At 33.1% G+C, this 23,134-nt stretch overlaps 1 protein-coding gene across 1 annotated transcript in view; it reads right to left on the reverse strand.

Annotated features, from left to right (window-relative positions):
* Positions 1-23,134, reverse strand: part of DPY19L2 (dpy-19 like 2) — a 94,723-nt gene that overhangs the window by 50,425 nt on the left and 21,164 nt on the right. The window contains exons 7-12 of the mRNA XM_041727509.1: positions 21,086-21,179; positions 15,866-15,923; positions 14,140-14,231; positions 12,856-12,955; positions 8,300-8,377; positions 7,612-7,698 (exon numbers count right to left, since the gene is read on the reverse strand). Coding sequence (XP_041583443.1) covers positions 7,612-7,698; positions 8,300-8,377; positions 12,856-12,955; positions 14,140-14,231; positions 15,866-15,923; positions 21,086-21,179 — 509 coding nt within the window. The remainder of the gene's footprint in view (positions 1-7,611; positions 7,699-8,299; positions 8,378-12,855; positions 12,956-14,139; positions 14,232-15,865; positions 15,924-21,085; positions 21,180-23,134) is intronic.

Here is a 23,134-nt window from a genome sequence, read left to right on the forward strand (position 1 = left end):
TTCTATAGTTTGGCTATGGTGGACACTGCTGCTAAGAACATTGGGGTGCAGGTGCCTACTTGGTTTTTTGGGGGGCTTTTTGTTTTTTAAAGATTTTATTCATTTACACATGAGAAACACAGAGAGAGAGAGAGAGAGAGAGAGAGAGAGAGAGAGGCAGAGACACAGGCAGATGGAGAAGCAGGCTCCATGCAGGGAGCCCAATGTGGGACTCGATCCCAGGACTCCAGGATCACGCCCTGGGCCAAAGGCAGGCGCAAAACTGCTGAGCCACCCAGGGATCCCCAGCAGGTGCCTATTTGGATCACTACATTTGTATCTTTGGGGTAAATACCCAGTAGCGCAACTGCTGGCTCATAGGGTAACCCTATTTTCAAACTTGAGGACCTCCATACTGTTTTCCAGAGTGGCGGCACCAGCTTGCATTCCCACCAACAGTGGACAAGGTGTCTTTCTCTGCATCCTCACCGACATCTATTGCTTCCTGACTTGTTAATTTTAACCATTCTGTATCTCATTGTGGTTTTGATTTGTATTTCCCTGATGCCGAGTGATGTTGAGCACGTTCATGTGTCTGTTGGCCATTTGTACGTCTACTTTGGGGAAATGTCTATGTTTTCTGCCCATTTCTTGATTGGATTATTTGCTCTTTGGATATTGAGTTTGATAAGTTCTTTATAGATGTTGGATACTAGCCCTTTATCTGATATGTCATTTGCAAATATCTTCTCCCATTTTTCAGGTTGCCTTTTAGTTTTGTTGACTGTTTCCTTTGCTGTGTAGAAACTTTTTATTTTGATGAAGTCTCAGTCGTTTATTTTTGCTTTTGTTTCTCTTGCCTTTGGAGACATGTCTAGCAAGAAGTTGCTGTGGCCGAGGTCAAAGACTTTGCTGCCTGTGTTCTCCTCTAGGATTTTGATGGATTCCTGTTTCAGATTTAGGTCATTCATCCATTTTGAGTCTATCTTTGTGTATGGGATGAGTAATTGGTCCAGTTTCTTTCTTCTGCATGTGGCTGTTCAATTTTCCCAACACCATTTCCTGAAGAGACTATCTTATTCCCTATTGAATATTCTTTCCTTCCTTGTTGAACATGAGTTGACCATAGAGTTGAGGGTCTACTTCTGGGTTCTCTATTCTGTTCTATTGATCTGTATGTCTATTTTTGTGCCAGTACCATACTGTCTTGATGATTACAGCGCTGTAGTAGAGTTTGAAGACCCGAATTGTGATGCCATCAGTTTTGGTTTTCTTTTTCAACATTCCTTTGTCTATTTGGGGTCTTTTCTGGTTCCAAACAAATTTTAGGATTATTTGTTCAACTCTGTGAAATAAGTTGATGCTATTCTGATAAGTATTGCATTGAATATTTAGATTTTTCTAGGTAGCATAGACATTTTAGCAGTATTTCTTCTTCCAATGAGCATGGAATGCTTTTCCATTTCTTTGTGTCTTACTCAATTTCTTTCACACATGTTCTAGAGTTTTCTGAGTACAGATCCTATGGTTCGGTTTATTCCTATGTATCTTATGCTTTGGGGTGCAATTGTAAATGGGATGGACTCCTTAATTTCTCTTTCTTCTGTCTTGTCAGTATATAGAAATGCAACTTATTTCTGTGCACTGATTTTATATCCTGCCACTTTGCTGAATTCCTGTATGAGTTTAAGCAATTTTCGGGTGGAGTCTTTTGGGCTTTCCATAAAGAGATGACATGACCTGAGTTATCTGCAAAGAGTGAGAGTTTGACTACTTCTTTGCCAATTCAGATCCCTTTTTTCTCTTTTTGTTGTCTGTTGCTGAGGCTAGGATTTCTAGTACTATGTTGAATAGTGGTGGTGATACTGGACATCCTTGCTGTGTTCCTGACCATAGGGGGACAGCTCTCAGTTCTTTCCCATTGAGATTGCTATTTGCTATGGGCTTCTTATAGATGGCTTTATGATATTGAGGTATGTTCCCTCTATTCCTACACTGTCAAGAGTTTTAATCAAGAAAGGATGCTGCAGTATTCTTTTTTAAATGTTTGGTAGATTTCTCCTAGGAAGCCATCCAGCCCTGGACTTTTGTTTGCTGGGAGATTTTTGATGACTGCTTCAATTTCCTTGCTGGTTATGGGTCTATTCAGGTTTTCTATTTATTCCTGTTTCAGTTTTGGTTATTTTGTAGGTTTCTAGGAATGCACCCATTTCTTCCAGATTGCTTAATTTGTTGGCATACAGTTGCTCATGATATGTTCTTATAATTCCTTTGGTGTTGTGATTGCTCCTCTTTCATGATTTTATTTATTTAAATCCTTTCTCTCTTCTTTTTGATAAGTCTGGTCAGAGGGTTATCAATCTTATTAATTCTTTCAAAGAACCAGCTCTTGGTTTCATTGATTTGTTCTTTTGGTTTCTATTTCATTGATTTCTGTTCTAATCTTTATTATCTTTTCTTCTGCTGGGTTTAGGCTTTATCTGCTATTCTTTTTTCCAGCTCCTTTAGGTGTAAGGTTAGGTTATGCATTTGAGACCTTTCTTGTTTCTTGAGAAAGGCTTGTTTTGATATACACTTCCCTCTTAGGACCGCCTTTGCTGCATTCCAAAGGTTTTGAACAGTTGTGCTTTCATCTTCATCTGTTTCCATGATTTTAAACAATTCTTCTTAAATTTCCTGGTTGACCCATTCATTCTTTAGTAGGATGCTCTTCAGCCTCCATGCATTCGAGTTCTCTTCAAATTTCCTCTTGTGATTGAGTTCCAGTTTCAAAGTATTGTGGTCCAAAACAAAAAAACAACAAAAACAAACAAACAAACAAACAAACAAAAAACAAAGTATTGTGGTCCAAAAATATGCAGGGAATGATCCCAATCTTTTAGTACCTTTTAAGACCTGATTTGTAACCCAGTATGTGAACTATTCTGGAGAATGTTCTATGTGCATTCAAGAAAAATGTGTATTCTGTTGCTTTAGGATGGAATGTTCTGAATATACCTGTGAAGTCCTTCTGATCCAGTGTGTCATTCAAAGCCCTTGTTTCCTTGTTGATCTGCTTACATGATCTGTCCATTGTAGTGAGTGGGTGTTAAAGTCCCCTTCTATTTCTATATTATTATCCATGTGTTTCTTTAATGTTATTAATTGGCTTGTATAATTGGCTGCTCCCATGTTAGGGGCATAAATATCTACAACTGTTAGATTTTATTTATGAATAGACCTTTTAATTATGATATAGAGTCCTTCCTCAACTCTTATTACTGTCTTTGGTTTAAAGTCTACTTTGTCTGATAGAAGGATTGCCACCCCAGCTTTCTTTTGATGTCTATTAGCATGATAAATGGTTTTCCACCCCCTCACTTTAAATCTAGCATCTGTATGGGTCTAAGATGAGTATCTTGCTGACAGCATATTGATGGGTCTTGCTTTTTTATCCAATCTGATACCCTGTGTCTTTCAATTGGGGCATTCAGCCCATTTACATTCAGAGTAACTATTGAAAGATATGAATTTAGTGCCATTGTATTACTTGTAATGTCACTGTTTCTGTATATTGTCTCTGTTCCTTTCTGGCCATGCTACTTTTGGGTTCTCTCGTTGCCTAAAGGATTCCTTTTAATATTTCTTGTAGGGCTGGTTTGGTGATCACAAATTCTTTTAGTTTCCTTTTATCTCTCCTTCTATTTTGAATGACATCCTTGCTGGAGAAAGTATTCTTGGCTGCATATTTTTCTCATTTAGCACCTGAATATATCATGCCAGTTATTTCTGGCCTGTCAGGTCCCTGTGGAGAGGTCTGCTGACAGTCTAATGTTCCTACCCCTGTAGGTTACAGACATCTTGTCTAGAGGTGCTTTCAGCAAATTTTCTCTTTATCTCTGAGATTTGCAAGTTTCACTATTTTATGTTGGTGTGTTGACCTATTTTTATTGATTTTGAAGAGGGTTCTCTGTGCTTCCTGGTCTTGGATGTCTGTTTCCTTCCCCAGATTAGAGAAGTTCTCTGCTATAATTTGCTCCAATATACATTCTGCCCCGCCCCCTCTATCTCCTTCCTTTTCTTCTGGGATCCCAATTATTCTAATATAGTTTCGCTTTATCAACTTTTAAAAATCTTTTTAAAATTTCATTTTATAGTTACATTCTATCCTTTCATTGTATTTAATTTTATTTTTCTATGTATGTAAGCTATTTTTTCTTTACAATTCAGGGATGCAGTTTCTTCTAACAGACCAAAATACATCCAGAATCTAGTGTATGGCTCTGTTCTCTTCATCTGTCTGATCATATTTGCTTTTTTTCTTTTTTTACTTCTTTTTTTTGTGTGTTTCTTTCTGTTTCATTTAAGTCTTTTTTAAGTTTCATCTTTACAGTTACATTCTATCCTTTCGATGTATTTGATTTTATTTCTGTATGTATGTTTTTCTTTCTTTACAATTTTGAGATGTAGTTTTTCTAATAAACTGACCAAAATACACTCAGGATATAGTATATTGTTCTATTCTGTTCACCTGTCTGTTATATTCCTTCTTTGTCTTTTAATTTTCATTTTTTACAGTTACATTCTATCCTTTCATTGTATTTAATTTTTTTACATATGAAAGCTTTTCTTTTCTACAATTTTGGGATCTAGTTTTCTAATAGGCCAACCAAAATATATACAAGATCCAGTGTATTGCTCTATTCTGTTCACCTGTCTAATTATATTCTCTTTTTTTGTTCTTGGTTTGGAATTTCTTCTGATTTGCTTAGTGTACATTTCTCCGGGGTCACGTTGCCGTTTTAGCATTTTGTCCTCTCATTCATCTATTCTTCTCTGGAGAGAATGACAAGATGGAAAAACTCACCTCAAAAAAAGATAATAAGAGTCAGTACTGACTGCCAAGGACCTAATCCTAATATAAATAAGATGTCAGAACTGGAGTTCAGAATAATGATTATAAAGATACTAGTTGGGCTTGAAAAAAACATAGAAGACACAAGAGAATCCCTTTCTAGGGGAATAAAATAACTAAAATCTAATTGATTCAAAATCAAAAAGGCTATTAATGAGATGTGATCATAAATGGAAGCTCTAAGTACTAGGATCAATGAGACAGAAGAATTAGTGATATGGAAGATAAAATGATGGAGAATACAGAAGCTGAGAAAGAGATAAACAACTACTGGATCATGAGGGGAGAATTTGAGAGGTAAGTGATATCATATTGCCTTCATTTTTGAAAGATATGTCGCTGGATACAGAATTGTAGATTTACTATAGTTTTTCTTTAAGTATTTAAAAAAGATGTTGTTCAACTGTTTTATTGCTTGCATTTTTTCTTATGAAAAATGTGCTGACATCCTTACCTTTTTTTTATATTTAATATGTCTTACTTCACTGACTGTTCTTAAGATTTTCCTTTTATCACAAATTTTGAGCCACTTGATTATAATGTGTCTTATTACAGCTTCCTCTCAGTTTCTTATACTGGGATTCAATAAAATTCTTCCTATCTCATTTGATCATTTTCATCAGATTTGGAAAACTTTTGGCCATTATTTCTTCAAATATTTTTCTACTTACTCCCAACTTCCCTCATTTAGACATATGCTTTATTTTCCTATATGAATTATAAGTGAACAACTGATATATAACCATTTTGAAATCCCTATTGAATTAACGGATCTGGTACTAAGCACTAATGGCTGCCACCATAAAAAGAGAGGCACCAAATATTAAGTGCCTCCTGATGAAATACTATAGACTTGTAAAAGGGATCAAACCTGAACCTGTCCAAGTTTTAGATCCAATTATTAATGTACAGTTGACTCTTGAACAACATGGGTTTTAACCACATAGATCGACTTATATACAGATTTCTTTTGACAAATACAGTACTGTAAATGCATTTTCTCTTCCTTATGATTTCCTTAATAACATTCTCTTTCCTCTAGAGCTTACTTTAAGAATAAAGTATATAATACATAAAGCCTATAACATACAAAATACATATTAATCAACTGTTTATGTTATCAGCAAGGCTTCCAGTCAACATTACTTATAAGTAGTCAAGTTCGGAGGGAATAAAAAATTATATGTGGATTTTCAATTGCATGGGGGTTTAATGCCCCTAACCCCTGCACTTTTTGAAGATCAATAGTATTATAAATAAAAAAGGCAAAGGAAGACATAAAGCTACATCATGGGGATTCAAAGAGCAAAATCTAGAGCACAGAACCTTCCGCATGTTCAATGACCTGAATTCTTAACAAATTTCTTAGAAATAAAACCAGGAATATACATGGGAAATCTGTAGATAAAAATGAAAACAGATGAAACTACAAAGGACAGTTAGGAGAAATTAACGTAGTTAAGATAATTATTCCTGCTTTAGACCAGTGCAAGGGAGTTATAATTAGGGCAGGGCACATAAAAGGCTTCTAGAATGGTTAGAAAAGTTCTAATTTGACTTGACGGTAGTTTAAAAATGTTAAATAACAGTTCATTAATTAGTACCTACTAATACTGGTCGATACAAAAGCATATAAAACATTTGTTTTATGCAGTTTTCTAGATCTGTGCTATATATTAAAATAAACTGTTTTCACAAAAAGAGGTAGATGATTGCAAGTCCCCTACTTTGTAATGCTAATAAAGTTTGATCAAATGTTGAAAATGGTTTTTGGGAGAGTGAAAAGGGAGGGATTACTTACTATGAGGCCAAACACAAAAAGCTTGGGGAGCAAAATGTTAAAATATGGGACAATCTCAAGAATTAATCAATGTACCATATATGAAAAAGTGCCATATTTTGGTATTACTATGGTTTATATCATTTCTGATCATTGTGGAAGGAGAATACCCCAGAAACATTTCGGTGGAGAAAAACACTCCATGTTCTGGCTCATGAATATTAGAAGTGCAGACTATAAAGTAATAAAACAATTATATTGAACTACCATTCTAAATATATATCCAAATGAGTGTTATCTATGAATGTAAGTCACATGAGGAGACTATACATTATTCTAATCATGTTGCCATTGCTCAAAACATTTTGAAACTCCTCTTTCTAAATTGTCTTTAGAGATAATTTAGTTGGCAAGAAAATCAATCTAATTATTGTCTCACCATATTTTGATCAAGATTTGTATTACCCAAGATCTAATTACCCATCTTGTTTACAAGACTTTGGTCATTTCCAAAAATTAAATCCAATCTTGAAAGATGAATATTTGCCACCAATGAAGATCTTCAAAAGAATGCACCACAGTCTGTGAAGGCATTTGATAGGAGTTCCAAAAATGTTTTGGGCAATGGCAGTGTCATTGCAATAACTATTTAGTGTACTAAATTGATGTAGAACAAAATAACTAATTTTTATAATAAATTATGGCATATTTTAAAAGTAAGTCTTATTACCTTATGATTGTTTTAAAAAATATTTACTTGGGCATTACCTTAAAGAGAGAAACTTTGTATTGTGATCATTTTTCGAGGATGAGACAGAGAAAAAGTATTATTTGGGAAAAGGTTTTCACATGCACAATAATCAAGGAAGGGTACTGTTTATTCTCTGAAACTTATATTACATGTACAAACCTACTATTTGAGAGTTAAAAAAAAATCATGATCTTAGCAAACACTTACCAATGTCATTAACAAAGATGAAGAATAATAAGAAGATAAATACATTGGATTTCCAAACATCAACACAAAACAAAGGAGAACTGAAACCTGCAAATTGAAGAAAGGAAACATCTGTTTTATTGTTATTAGAAATATAGTATAATGCATACTTAGTTAACAGTCACAGTCATTTCTAATACAAACTTCATATGTATAAATAAGATTAATAATGGTCAAATGATAATAGAATTTCAACACACTAATATGTTCTAAGTATTTTCAACACCATAAAATATATACAGAATTTATCTTTTTCTCTACCTAAAACTTGATATAAAGAAAATAGAAAAGATACATTTTTGATTAAAAAATGGAGTGATATAATAAGAAAGACTTAGTCATAAGTCTTTTCTAATCTTTTCATAATTTTCTAATTTTATTTTTACAATGTCATATTAATCCAAAGTGCTAAAAGGCTGTTTCAAAAGTAGTGACAATAATTATAAGTAAAACATTAAAAAATTTTTAAGTTTCACAGAACATAAAACATCTGAATATTACAAACATATAACAATATAATCATTCCTGGATAATATCAACATCATATATATTAATGAAATACTACTTGCAAAGAGGTATCCCACAAAACAGTTCTGTTTTATAAATTCTGAGATTTTAATATTTGACTTATAAATATTAAAAATGTTACCATGTTCATATAAATGATCTTCTGAAATTTGTTTGGCTCAATGTACCCCACAACATACATGGGAAATAATGAAGCTATCTGAAATAAAAATAATTAAAAAGCAAACATGAAAAAAGTGAAAAACAAATACTTCAGTACTCATAAGAAAAGTAAACATTAAGAGTTTATTTCCAATAATTATAGTCAAAATAATCAGAACCAACCTTATCATTAAGAACTAGAATACTTGGAAAAAATATTTCAAAACCTGCATGAAAGCCACAGATTACAAACAAATCTAAAAAGAATTAGGAAGGTAAAAACATAGAAGAGATGAAAATCTACAGTGATGAATAAGATATTTTAGGTTGCTTTTATCCAAGAGACATCTACCAATTCCAATAGCAGATTCTAATAGAGGCAATTGAGAGATTTCGATTGACCCAGTACTTAGGGCACATCAAGAATGAGATCTCTCTGCTAAGTCCCCGAGCTTTGGTTTTGGCTATATAATATGAGAGAAACAGAAATCAAGGAGCCCTCAGGAAGACTGAAGCCCACCTTTGAATTAGCTCATTCTCTCATTGCAGAAGGGTGACTCAAGATTGCTAGCGCCTTTATCTGTCTACTGGAAGCACAGCAAAGGAAATGATTGACAGATTAAACAGGCGATCTGTAGAATGGCAGAAAATATTTGCAGAATATGTATCTGATAAGAGGTTAATATCCCAAGTATGTAAAGAACTCATAATACTCTAGGAAAAGACAAGTAACTTTATTAAAAAATAGGCAAAGGACTTGCACAGGTATTTATCCAAAGAAGATATGCAAATAGCTAATAGATACATAAAAAATATTCAATGTCACTAATTATCAGTGAAATACAAATTAAAACCACAATGATATGCTATTTCACATCCATTAGGATGATTATTATCAAAAAATAGGCAACAAGTATTAAGGGAACCCTTTCACACAGTTCTGTATGCAAAATTGTACAGCCACTATGGAAAACAGTATGAAGGTTTCTCAAAAAATTAAAAATAGAACTATCATATAATCCAGCAATCACATTTCTAGGCATTTATTTTTTAAGAAATGAAAAGAGAATCTTGAAGAGATATTAGCACTCTTATGTTTACTGTGGCACTATTTATATATCCAAGATGTAGAAATAACCTAAATGATGATCAATATATAAATGGATTAAAAACTGAGTCAAATACCTACAATGGTATAACATTAGCCTTTAAAAAGAGGGAAATCCTGTAATATGGAAAATATGAATGAGGCATTCGGCTAAATGAAATAAGTTAGTCATGGGACAAAAACCACATGATTCGATTTACATGAGGTATTTAGAATAGTCAAACTCATAGAGGCAAAGAATAGAATAGTGATAGCCAGGGGCTGGGTGGAGGGGAGGAAATGGGAAGTTGCTAATTATTGCATATAAAATTTCAGTTATGCAGTATCAACAAACTCTAGAAGTCTGCTGCACAACACTGTGCCTATAGATAACAATACTGTACTCTATCTGCACTTACAAATCTATGAAGGAGGGGATGTCTCGTGTTAAGTGTTCTTACCACACACATACACATTTTAAGGCACATTACATAAAAATAAAAAGAATATTTAACAATTGTGCACATCATAATACTGCCTCAAAATATTTAAAGAATTTACAGAACTAAAAGTAGACATAGACTAATCAACTGTTAAAGTGAAAGATTTTAGCACATTCTTCCTCTAGTAACTGAAATAAATGAAGAAAAGTAGTAGATATCTAAAAGTGTAAATATCACAATTAATAGACTTTGCCTAATTAACACATGTAGAGCTATATATATAACAAATATAAAATATTCAATCTTTTAAAATGCATCAAGAATAGAAAATATCTTATAACAAATCTAATGAAACATTTGTAAGAGCTCTAAAAATCTATATAACATTGATGGAACAAGAACTAAATAAATGGATATATATATTATGTTCTGTGATCAGAAAACACAAAATTTTTTAAATGTGAAAAGAATTTTTTTACTGAAATGAAACTTTTCTTCAAAATGAAAAGGAAAGGAATATGTATGGAACCACCCGAGATTTCATCTAAACTTGGGAGGTGGGGAAGAAACTAGTCTAGAACACAGGTTTCAAGATGCATTAGGAGAAAAAAAATGCAATTGCTTTCTGCTTGTCTCCTGCTGAGTCCAGCTCATTTAGTAGAATAGTTGCAGTTGTTAAACGGAAGTTCATAAATTCACCTTGTGAGGAAAATTAATCTTGATGCTAATTATGAAAAATGTGTCATATAGGTACTCATATAGGAAAGCAATTAGATAACAGGGTATACCCAATTATAGTTTCATAAAATGTACAGAAATATTCTTCAAATGCACACTTATTAATGCTGCATGAAAGCTGAAGGCCTTTTTGCAAGGAAGTAAGATAATATAGCCAAGTGTGTAATCTTCAATAGAGAAGAGTTCAAAGGCCTCAGAGATTCAACAAAAAATAAACTGGAAAATACAAGAGCTTTGCAATTGGACAGACTTGATTTCAATTTAATCTCTGAGCCTTTGTGTCTTTATCTGTAATAACCATCTGACTGGACTCATTGAGGATTAAGTGAAATAAACTCTAACACTGAAGTCTAGCATATGTTAGTCTTTCTTTCTTTCCTCTCATAGACCAATATTGTTAGAATATCCAAGTCTAGACCACCTTTCTTATGTATTACAAATAAGCTTTGGCTAAGAGAAACACTTAAAGGGTGAAAATTCTGCTCAGTTGCTGAAATGTTATTTGAATTGCTGATTGAAAGGAGAGCCCCTTCATTTAGATACATGCAACAGAGTCAACATTCTGCTGTGAAATTATAGAAAAATGACTTCTCTTTCTGCCTCCAGATGAAAGTTTCATCATGATCCTGCAGATATTGGCCTCAAGATGAGTAGGTCTGAGGGTGAGTCAAAATTTGTTTCCAGGAAACAAAAGAGTTTTAAATCAGTTCAAGTCCTCGGGACAATTTTGTTCCTGAAATCAGAGATGAGTGCATTGTGCACTGAAAACATAAAATTGAAATTGAACATAAAACTCTTCTGTAAGCTAACTTTTGATTCCCTATTAGTTATTTTATACACATAGAATTTAACATAGATGGATCTTGAAGGGATTATGCTAAGTGAGGTAAGTCAGACAGAGAAAGACAAATGCTATGATATCACATGTGGAATCTAAAAAAGCCTAACTTGTAGAAACGAAGAGTAGAATGGTGGTTACGAGGGACTGACAGGTGGGGGAATAAGAAAGATACTGGACAGAGGGTCCAACTCACAACTAGAGATCTACTTAAGTTCTAGAGGTCTAACACACAGCATAGTGATTATAGTCAATGCTGTATTACAGACTTCAAAGTTCTCAGAGGCTAAATGTTAAATGCTCTCACCACATAAAAGAAATAGCAATTATGTGACCTAATAGATATGTGTAACACTGAGGCAGTAATCATACTGAAATACAATAGTGTATTAAATCAATACCATTGTACACCTTAAACTTACAAAATGTTACTTGTCAATTATATCTCATCAATGAAAGGAAAAAGAAAAAAGTCCAGAACATCTTTCGAATGGAGAGAAAATCAATAAGGAATATCAAAATTACCCGAACAGCTACTTAAACAGTCTCATCAGCACCAGGGGATTAATAAATGTGCTTGCAGGGAAGTGATGCACATTAGAAATCTATGCTGGCAGGCGTAAATAAGGGAAACCACAGACTTTGTTTACCAACCTGGAAAGGCCAACTATAAGGAAGTAGAGCATAGAAAACACTTTAAAATGCAGCGCCAATTAAGTTGAGGTTATAATTTCATTTTTGTTGATCATCAGCACAAGCCTTCTTGGCACAATTTCTCGCTACCAACATAGAACGTTATTATCATTAGTATGGTTAGTTAGGTGGAAAGGAGTTCTAATGTAAAATTTGAGTATCATGAAATTTTATCAAAATTGACCTTTTACCCTCTACTTCCCCAGCTCAGCTTCTTGCCATTAGTTACTTAGTTGTTTGGGGAAACAGAAAATGGCCTCAAATTCATTCAAGTAATGTCATGCATGATTGAAGCTCTTGAGAAATGGTGTCCAGAAAGATTCTGCTCTTTGAACAAAAGAAGCTACATTAGAAGCAGATGCCCCTTACCATGAAGAGAAGGAGATTGGCCCTTACCATGTTGTGTAGCTTGGCATCCAAAATGATTCCTAAGATAAAAGGAAAATCTACGGGCAAATTTATAGAGATCATCTTAAATACAAACAAGAAAAGTTGTGAATTAAAGTAATAGTTTGAAAAAGTCTTTTGCATGTTGATTGTTAAGATCTGCCTTACTAAACCAATAGAATGTAGAATTACATAATTTTCTTTGAAAAAATCATACATGTATGTTAACTTTATAATTATCCCACATTTTGAAAATCTATTAGGGCAGAAACATAATGACATCATACAACTTCTATAAAAACAACCAAGTCGTCTTGCATTCAACTTAAATTAGTTTAAAATCATCTTACCTGTGTAAAAAGTATAAACTGAGCAAACTGCCAGGGAAGCATAAAAGCAACATTGGAAAGACAGAGTGCAATAAAATGCCTTCTATTATTGTTGGAGGTCCTTAATAGAGAGAATTAATACCAATAAGTTTTTACTGTAAAAGTAGCCTATCACTAAACAGAAAAGCTAATTGAAAAATGTTGAAATCTAAAGACCCCTTACTTTTGGTGTAAGATAACACAATACAGTTAAAATTGAAAAGGCCATTAAAGAACTGAAAATATCTGGGTCATAATAATGCTTAGCATAAAACAATCTCAATTACAGCTTTAAATATTGCATCTAGTTTGTCAGTAAGTAAAATATATTAAGCATAAATGTCTATTTTCCTTTCACATATGCATATTATTAGAAATTTGATACTCCAGCAACGTGGTCCGAAAATAGAGTGTGAACTAACCCTGCCCATCTCAAGATACTTAGCCTCTACAGCAGCAGCAGTTTTACATACCACCACCTTTGTGTCTCAAAAAGCAATGAAGAAAGTGTTAAGTGTTGGTGAAATATTAAGTCAATTACCATGAGAACATTTTAAAGAAGAAGATTAAAACAATGACTGAAAAAGAACGCTAGAATGCAGTTATAAACTGCTGCATACTGAGGTTTAAACTATCCAGTCTACAATTAAAAGATGTATTGGTAACCCAACAGCTTTTACCACACAGTTTCAGTATCTCTTAGAATATGAAAAAAGAAATGTAAACACTTAGTGTAAATAATAAAACTGTAGCTGTTCTTTTTTATAAAAGTTGTACTGGATTTTGATAAATCCTTATATTATGGTAGATAAATTTTCAAAAGAAAAATTTTAAATGTTCATATTGTTTAGTGATATCACAAAATATACTAAGTTCTCAGTTGTTTTATATTTACCAAACAACAGTGCCTTGTGGCTAAGTTGTGAGTATACAGCATATTCGTACTCAAGGCTACAGTCCTAAATTTTGTAGTTAACGCATTTAATTCCATGAAACTCCTGACTGGTCAGATTAAAATCACTTCCAAAAATTGGAAAATAAAGCATCTTGCTAGGAATTTAGATTACCTAAAAGCTGTAGTCTTGACTCTTAAGTGGAAAGCAGTTGTTTACACAGTAATTTTATTTTTTCAACTGGATACTCTATTTTAAAGTAACTAAAAATAAAGGGAAAACTAAACTTGATAATTATAACTTAATAGGGTGGAGTATATTTTAAGAGACTTAACTTAAATCTATTTATATTTGTTTTATAAAGAAAAATTACCTGAGAATCAAAGTTAAAATGCACATCTGAAGTACAAGAAACGGATATGAAAAACTTTCCCGGAGAGGTGGTGTCCACATTACACGGGTAGCCTGAAGTCAATAAAATGCTCACTTCACTTTATGTTCCATCGCAATAAATATTATTAATCTAAAAATCATGAGTATGCTGGTTTTAATAATTTTAATACTAGGCTCATTAATTTCCAAATGCCTGGGATAGCTTCTCAGTGTTTGGAGCTCTCTTAATGGGCATAGGCATTAGGTAGAGAGCCATTATATAGCAAGTTCAGAAGCAAGTGATAAATATATCATGCCAAACATAAGAAAATCTAAAGGACAAACAAGGTAGCAGGTATAGAAGTGGTGAAGATTTTGGAACTGACAAACCAGATCCACATTCCAGCTCTGAAGTGATGACCCTGGCATCCCAGGGCTTTGGCATGTATGTATGTCCACAAAAAAACCTAACCAAATGTCAGCTAGGGCATTCACAAACACCAAGAGAGTTTATACATAACAAGTTGTCGCTACAAGTAATTAAGATTGTCTCTGAATTTGTGAAACACACCTTTAAAAGAGTCAACCGTAAATTTCTAAAAACACCTGGAAATATTTGGAATCAATAATGTGATACATAAATGGAAGCACTGACATTTTTGTATAGATTTTTAAACTATTTCTAAGATGTGAGTATAAAAGTTTCACATCAAGAATTCTAAAATTCTAGAAAGAATTGAAACTCTCATAAACTATTACCTCTCTTCCAAAAAAACCAAAACTGAACTTTAGGAGATGAATTATGGTATGTATAAGAAAGTCAATTAATCTAGCATACTCAAAAAAAGTTTTGTCTATACATAAATAGATTGGTAAACAACAGTACATTTAAGTTTATATATTTATGTATAATTTTCATGACTCCTTTGTCTGATTTTCTAAAATTCACCAATTGTTCTTTCCTAGTAGTAATGGATAAAAACTTCAACCCTGTGTAACTGGTGCCACAACATATTACATATTTTGTTTCCCAAAGCTAGCAGTCATATTCTCTCACTTTTCACTGCCACCTCTCAGCATGGAACAGAATCTGGCACAGGCTACACACGCAGTATATTGTTGAATGAGTCTATCATATTCTAAATAAGTTTCTATGAGCTCTTTGTAGGTGGACTATATCCCATTGGACTGAGTTAGTAAATTTCTACTTTGAGTTCAGCATTTTGTGCAATTGAAAAGGCAACATGATGAAAGAGAAGCAAGGTGTTTGAGCAGACAGATGGAGAATGGGAAGCCCAGTTTCCCTAGGTACTAAATGTGGAATCTTGCATAAGTAACTTAACCACTCTAAATTTCAATTTCTTATCTTCTGCTGTGAGGATAATAACCACCTTCCAAAAACGTGCGGTAGGAGTAAATGAGATAATGTCTATATAAAGAGTCTGAACTCAACAAGTACAGTATTTCCTCTTTCAACAAAATAGAGAATTTGCTATTTCTACAAAATATAGGGACACTAAAAATCAGACAAGATATTTCACATCATAAATTCTAATTATGTAAAAATGTGGATTAACATGATTAAAATATGAACTTACAACACAAGGTTCTTTAAATTATTGCGAGGTCCTAAGTAACATGTAATGATATATTGTTTTGATGAATATATTTCCTTGTTCCTATATAGCCCCTTCTATTTCTTAAAAATTATTTTCTAGAAAACAAACCTCTCCATGGTTGAAAAAGTAGCATAATACTGTAATTAGACCTCCAAGTTGAGTCCCACTGTTAAAAAAAGAGTATACATTCATAATTCATAAAAATATAGTGAGCTTTTCACAAATTATCTTAGAATTTAGTCATATTTAAAATGCGATAGTACTAAACCACATAGAATAATGCAAAAAATTTCCAAAGTATGCGTGTAGTTAATGTTTTTAGTCTTGAATGTACAAGCATATAGGGTATCAATATAAATTAATTTGAATTTTATAATTTGTTGTATTTAAAGTACTTTCTAAATAAAATACATAATAACTGAACGTAAAAATTTTTAACAGGCAGGCCGCACTTCAAAGTCTATATTGTATTGTTTGAATTTTCTGGAAGCCAGTTTTTTTTTTTTCAATTGGATTTCAGTGACTGAGAGACAAAGACAAGAGCCCAGCAGTTTCACTTACAGACTTTGACGTGTCTGAACTATTGTAATCATTCTTTGGTTGAGTCCCAAAGAAACAACAATGCAGAATACAAAACTCAGATCCTGAATGGTTGATAATCACCAAAGATTAAGTACCATTTCTTAAAGTTGCCTTGTTTTTTTTTTTTATGTTGTCATCACTGTAGCCACAGCTTCACACTTAGAAGACAATAAATATCACACGAATGATTGAAGAACAGAAGGAATGAGCTCAAAACAACAAGGAAAGCTAATGGGAAGTGATTTACCATTAACAGATTTTCACTGAGGGAAATTCAAAGGATGCATTTGAAAAGAAAGAAATTGCACAGAGGAAGGTGTGAGAAGCAGAACAACTGCAGCCTACAGAAAGTTAGGATCATGTGGACATAAATCTAAGCAAGATCTGGTAACATAAGCAGCAATTATAGTGCCTTCCTGCTGTGGAGGGGTAGTGGACGCACTAACCTATGATAATAATTATAATATGTGAGGGGCTGTTTTGAAGCAAAGTTCCTAAAATTCCTTGTATTAATCAGAAGAAGAAGAAAGATCTCAATTTTGGACTTGATAAAGTCAGATATGCATGTCAACATTTTATCATTAACCACCAGAAGAATATAAATGGAATAGCTAACTTCTAAGCTAGCATCAACAGGGGAGAGTAGCCAGGCTAAGAAATAAAATTTATCCCCAATTCCTATTTCTTTTGTTTCTCATATGCCATCGTTTCCAGTCTCCTCACAGTGTTGGTGACACATTTATAGGCAACATTTATCGTATCTGCATATCCTTCTCAAAGTCTGGAGCCTAAGAATGTATTTGATATTCCAGAACTGTGTAACCAATTTAGAGAAGACTATCACCTTTTGTGTGTGTGTGGGGGGGGGGGGACTCTCCCAATGAAAAGTACCAATTTAAAAGACATTCTTAGTCTGTATAACATTTTCCATATTTAAAAACAGCATAATATGAGCTAATGTCAAACACAGAACATTTTAAAGCCTGCCAACATAATCTAAAAGTAATCCTTTTCCTTCAAAATACTGAGGAGTTTATGTTCTTGTAGAAGCCATACATTAAAAAGTACATAAAATGGTCTTGTTTCTAGAACAATTATAAAGTGAACATACCCGTAACCACTATATATCATTGAAATAGAAAATTGATCACATCCTGAGTCCCCACTTGACACCCCTTCAGACAGCCACTATTGTGATTTTTGTTATTATTAACAGAACCACATCTCTACACAAATCAATACTACAATTTAATCTATTTTTAAACTTTATACAAATGAAAGTTGTATCTTTAAGTTTGTGCTTGCCTACATTCATTCAACACTATATTTGTAAGATTTGTCCATGTTGATGTGTGTAGCTATAGCTCATTTATTCTCAATATTGCATATATTCCAGTGCATTAATGAGCTGTAATGTGTATACTTCTCTGTTGATAGACATTTGAGTTGTTTTCTGTTTGCAGCTATTGCAAACTACTGCTATATTCTTGTACGTACATCTTGGCATACACGGGCAAACTTTCTGAAGCATATATACATACATGTCTATATACATTAGTGTAATTGGCACGCAATGTTCCATTAGTTTCAGGTATACAACATAATCATTCAACACCTCTACACATGATGCTATGATTACAAGTGTAGCTGCCGTGTGTCACCACACAATGCTATTACAATGCCATTTGCTGTATTCCCTGTACTGTAGGGAATTACACAGCTATATTCCCTGTGCTGTGCCTTTCCTCCCTGTGACTTACTCATTTTCATAACTGGAAGCCTGTTATCGCTCATTCCCCTCCCCCTATTTTGCCCATCCCCACTCCTCTCCCAAGTGGCAACCACCAAGTTTGTTTTCTATATTTATAAGTATATATATACTTTAAAAAGGAATTGCAGAGTTAGAAGATATGTACACCTTCAACTCTACTAAATTATGTATTTTTTCCAAAATTGTTGTACTAGTGTATATGCCCATCTGCCATGGATAAAAGTTCCTTTTGCCAATGCAGTAGATGTGAAATAGTATGACATTGTGGTTTAAATTTGTATTTTTCTGATGGTGGTCAACTTTACATATATATATATATTGGTAATTTGGAATTCTTCTGATATATGTCTGATCGTGAATATTTTATACAGTTTTCTATTGGACTATCTTCTTAGTCTTTGTCTACCCTCTAGAATATATACTCCAAGAGCACAGAGATTATTTGCATTCCTGGCACCTAGAGTAGTGCTTTTGGTCATAGTAGGCATTTAATAAATTTATTAAATCATCAAATTAATTATTCTAATGTCTGGAAACTATGTCGGGTATATGTATTGCAATATCTTTCCCCAGTTTGTGGCTTATCTTTTCATTGTATAATGAATCATTGTACATTGTACATTGTATAATATCCTGAGGAACTTAAATGCTTCCCACCAAATTAGTTTTCTTCTTAATGGTAAAACCTTTCTTAAGTTTCTTAAGATTAAAAAAAAATTCTCTCTTTTTTTTTTAAAGACTTCATTTATTTATTCATAGAGACACACAGAGAGAGAGAGGCAGAGACACAGGCAGAGGAGAAGCAGGCTCCACGCAGAGCCCGACATGGGACTCGATCCCGGGTCTTAGGATCACGCCCCAGGCTGTAGGCAGCGCCAAACCGCTGCGCCACTGGGGCTGCCCAACATTTTCTTATCTTGATTTACTGATATATTCTTCTACATAACATTCTATAATTAATAATTTTATAATTTTGTCTTTCATTTTATATTTTATAATTTTGTCTTTCATATTTGAATTTTTAATCTTACAAGACTTTAATTTTCATACAGTTCCAACTTCTTTTTGTTCTGTATCATCTTCCAATTATACCAGCACCGTTTATTGAGAAGCTGGCCCTTATCTACTGATGTACAATATTCACTCTATCCCACATCAAGTGTCTTTATTTTTTTTTTTCAAGTGTCTTTAAATGGACAAGTGTTTCTGAGGCCTGCCTTAGTCCACTGATCTGCTTGCCTATCCCTATGCCACAATCGCATTGCCTTGTTTGCATCAGTTTTATATTAGAGAAACAATTACTAAAGTAAATCCTCCTATCTTGCTCAAGAATGTCTCTACTATTTTAAGCACTTTGCATTTCTGAACAATTTTAAAATCAGCTTACCAAAGCAAACAAAATGGGCAATGCATTGAATCTATAAATCAATTGGAATAACCCTCAATTTTCTATTATTGCCTTCCAACCCATGATTATTTATATTTATTTAGATCTTTCATTTATTTAGATCTCCATTTATTTACACCTTTCTAAAAATCTATCAATAAAGTTCTGTAATTGTCCCAAAGAAGTCATATATATTTCTTATCAGATATTTGTTAAGTAAGAACTTTATGCTTTCAATGCTTTTTTTAAAAGGCATCCTTTTAAATTTTCAATTTAAACATCAAAGTACAGATTTACAATGTCTGAATATAAATTTTTGTATTCAGTAACATTATAAATTTTCTTATTATATTAATTTTTACCCATAGATTCTTTTGGATTTTCTACATAAAAGTATATGATCTGCTTATACAGACACTTCTTTTTTTTTTTTTTTAAGTTTTCCAATCCTTATACTTACTACTAATTTTTCTTAACTTGCTGGCTGGATATGATACTGGTACAATGTTGCAAATGTTACAATATTTTATTGGTACTATGCTACTATTTTGATGCTGAAAACTTCCTAAAACAAGAACTGTATATATATTAATCTCTATATAGACATAAACCCTATGAAACCTCAATACTTATTGAAAGATTAAATCTGGATTTTTAACTTTAAATGTTGTACAGTTCAAGAATAACATTATAAAGAAAGCTGGTGGTCAGTCAGGAATATATTCTGCTGTAAGAAACAAAAACTTAACAAAAGTGGCTTAAATAACATGGGTTTTTATTATAGTATTCAACAAGAAAACGCAAGATAAGTGTCTGTTGGCATTGGTTCACTAGCAAAAGGACCTTAGGGTAGATTTATGCTAAGTTTACAGCCTTTCCCTCATGGTCATTAGATGACTACAGCAGTTCTTGGTATCACAGTTAAGTTTAAAAGCAGAAGACAGAGAAGGGGCAAATGAAATCTATCCTTTTGTGAGAAAAATAAATGTTTTTCTAGGTGTAAACAAGACTGATTTCACCATATTTTTCACTGAAGAAAAAAAAAACCTAGCTCATATGGCTATCCTAAGAAACGATGGAGAATGAAAAGCAAAATACACAACTATCATAATCAACTTCAACCTATCACCTGAGATTGTACACACTACTATCCCAAACCAAATTGTGGTACTATTAACAAGAAAGATAGGCTATCAAATATAAGTGTCTGCCACAGTGATACACATTTTCTTTTACTGCTTTCTTAATTTCACAAATACAGACTTAAAATTAGAAATAACCTGCCACTAATACCAACCAAAGATTCCTCTAATGTTATAGTAATTTTACATACGGTCTAAAAGTATTCTCATTAAAAACTTTGCTAAGAAATTTTAATTCACTTTTTAAAATCCCCACAAGGATAAAAAAGAGACCTTTAAGATATTTTTAGTGACAACTCTAGTTTCTGGTTGCACAATATTAGCTAAGTTTCTGGAAAAAATAAATTTATAAAATTTCCTACTATTAATCAATTAACCTCATAATTATCCTTTTCCTTTAATCAGAAATGTCAGCCAGTTCTTATAAGCCTACTTAAAGATCTTACCTCAGGTATGCACCGTATATGAAGAACAATCCCATCATTATTCCATTTAAAATAAAAATCACAGCAACATAAAAGCAAGCAGGGTCTCCCAATCCTTTAAAAAGACACAGATTGTTGAGTATTAAATTAATAAATGACTATAAAGCAAGTGGGCATAATTATCTCATAATTTGTAATCAAGGGTTCATGGACCTGTTGAAAACATTTGCTGTTCAGATTAAGTATTTTCCCTTTACATGATGTATTGTTAGATTTATATTTTATACTTTTAATTACATTCATACTTTCCCCTAATGAAGTATTATTATACTGTAATGACTGGTTGGTGTTTCACTTTGTTTAGGTGATGCTACTATTGTTCAGTATCTAGAACTCTCTGTGGAGTCACTTCATGCATTACAGAAGAAAACCCACTGCATTATTTTTCTACTTTCCTAGGTTCTAGGATGAGTAAGATATGGCCCCTGACCTCAAGGAGCACCTTAGTCTATATGAGATGACCTAGTTATTTGATCCATTACTATGTATAGCCAAAACCTTAATTCTTAATATATCTCATGTATAAACAAGCTTTGTATGTGTGTGTGTGTGTGTGTGTGTGTGTTATGTATAAACATACATATAGTCTATTAGGTGCTATATAATCATCTCACAGAATTCTCAAAACAGATGTATGAGATTAGTAAGAAAATACTTTTATTAATGAGAAAACAAAACACAGAAAACTTAAATAAATTGCCAGAAGTTATTTAGCCATAACAGATGCAGCCAAGATCTGAAGGCTGGCTTTTCTGATTCCTATTACTTCTCTGACCATTCCTTTTCAGTCTGTTTTAATAACTTTTGCTCCATTACACACCCTTGCTTACATTCCTAACATCATTTCACACCATTTTTCCCTTTCTTTCTCTGCACCCAGAAGTCTAGTCTTCTTTTAATTTTCTCTCACCTTGGGATTTCTGATTATTCTGGTCCCTATTCTTGAAACACTTCTCCCTTACTCTCAATCTTAGCAACCTCATTTTCTTATTTGTAATATCTATTACAGTTTACACCCTACTTATGTGTAAACTCTGTGAGGGTGAGGTCCATGTCATCTTGATCCCAAGAGCAAACACTAACTTATCATTTAGTGGCAACTTAATAAATATCATATATGCACATATACATCAGGCAATTTTTTACATCCCTCAGAAAAAGTGATAGCTTCTAAGCTGAGTCATTCCAAAGTCTCTCCTTTTATGAAGCATTTTCTTGATTCCTTTGCACCAAAAAAATCTAAGTACCTCTCAAATATCCTCTATCAATGCTATCTTAGATGTTAAAAAGCTCAGCTATGGGTATAAGTAAATATGGAAGGGAAATACAGAAATACACAGTAAATTGTCTAAGAATTAAATGTTATACAAACAAGTCTATAAAATATATTTACAAAATACAGTAAGTAGTCATGTTGTACAGAATATGAAGAAATAAAAAACTGTGTAAATATTATGCAAGTAGATGTATTAACTTTGAGTAAAGTTTTTAGACTGTAAAAGTGTTAAACAGCAAATATCTTTTTTTTAAATTTATTTATTTATTTGTGAGAGACACAGAGAGAAAGAGAGAAAGAGGCAGAGACAGAGGCAGAGGGAGAAGCAGGCTCCACACAGGGTGTCTGATGTGGGATTCAATCCCGGGACTCCAGGATCACACCCTGGGATGAAGGTGGTGCTAAACCACCCGAGCCACTCGGGCTGCCCTACTAAACTGCAAGTATCTTAAATAAAAGTGACAGTTACAGATCCTGGAAAACAGATGATTCCAAAAGGGGTTCTTTGGCAAAGATGCCAACGTAGAAGATGTATGGAGAGTTCTATTAGAACTGTTCATGAGCTGTGAGAATATGAAAAAAAATAGCGTTTCTAAAACAACCTATTAATTGCATATTTGATTTTTAAATATGTATGTATAACTACATTTTTACATGAATTATTACATGTAGATATTTGATTACTGACTCTATATTACCCAGATTTATATATTCAAACTACCCCAAAACATTTT

The sequence above is a fragment of the Vulpes lagopus genome, chromosome 13, assembly GCF_018345385.1.
Source record: "Vulpes lagopus strain Blue_001 chromosome 13, ASM1834538v1, whole genome shotgun sequence".
NCBI classification, from domain to species: domain Eukaryota; kingdom Metazoa; phylum Chordata; class Mammalia; order Carnivora; family Canidae; genus Vulpes; species Vulpes lagopus.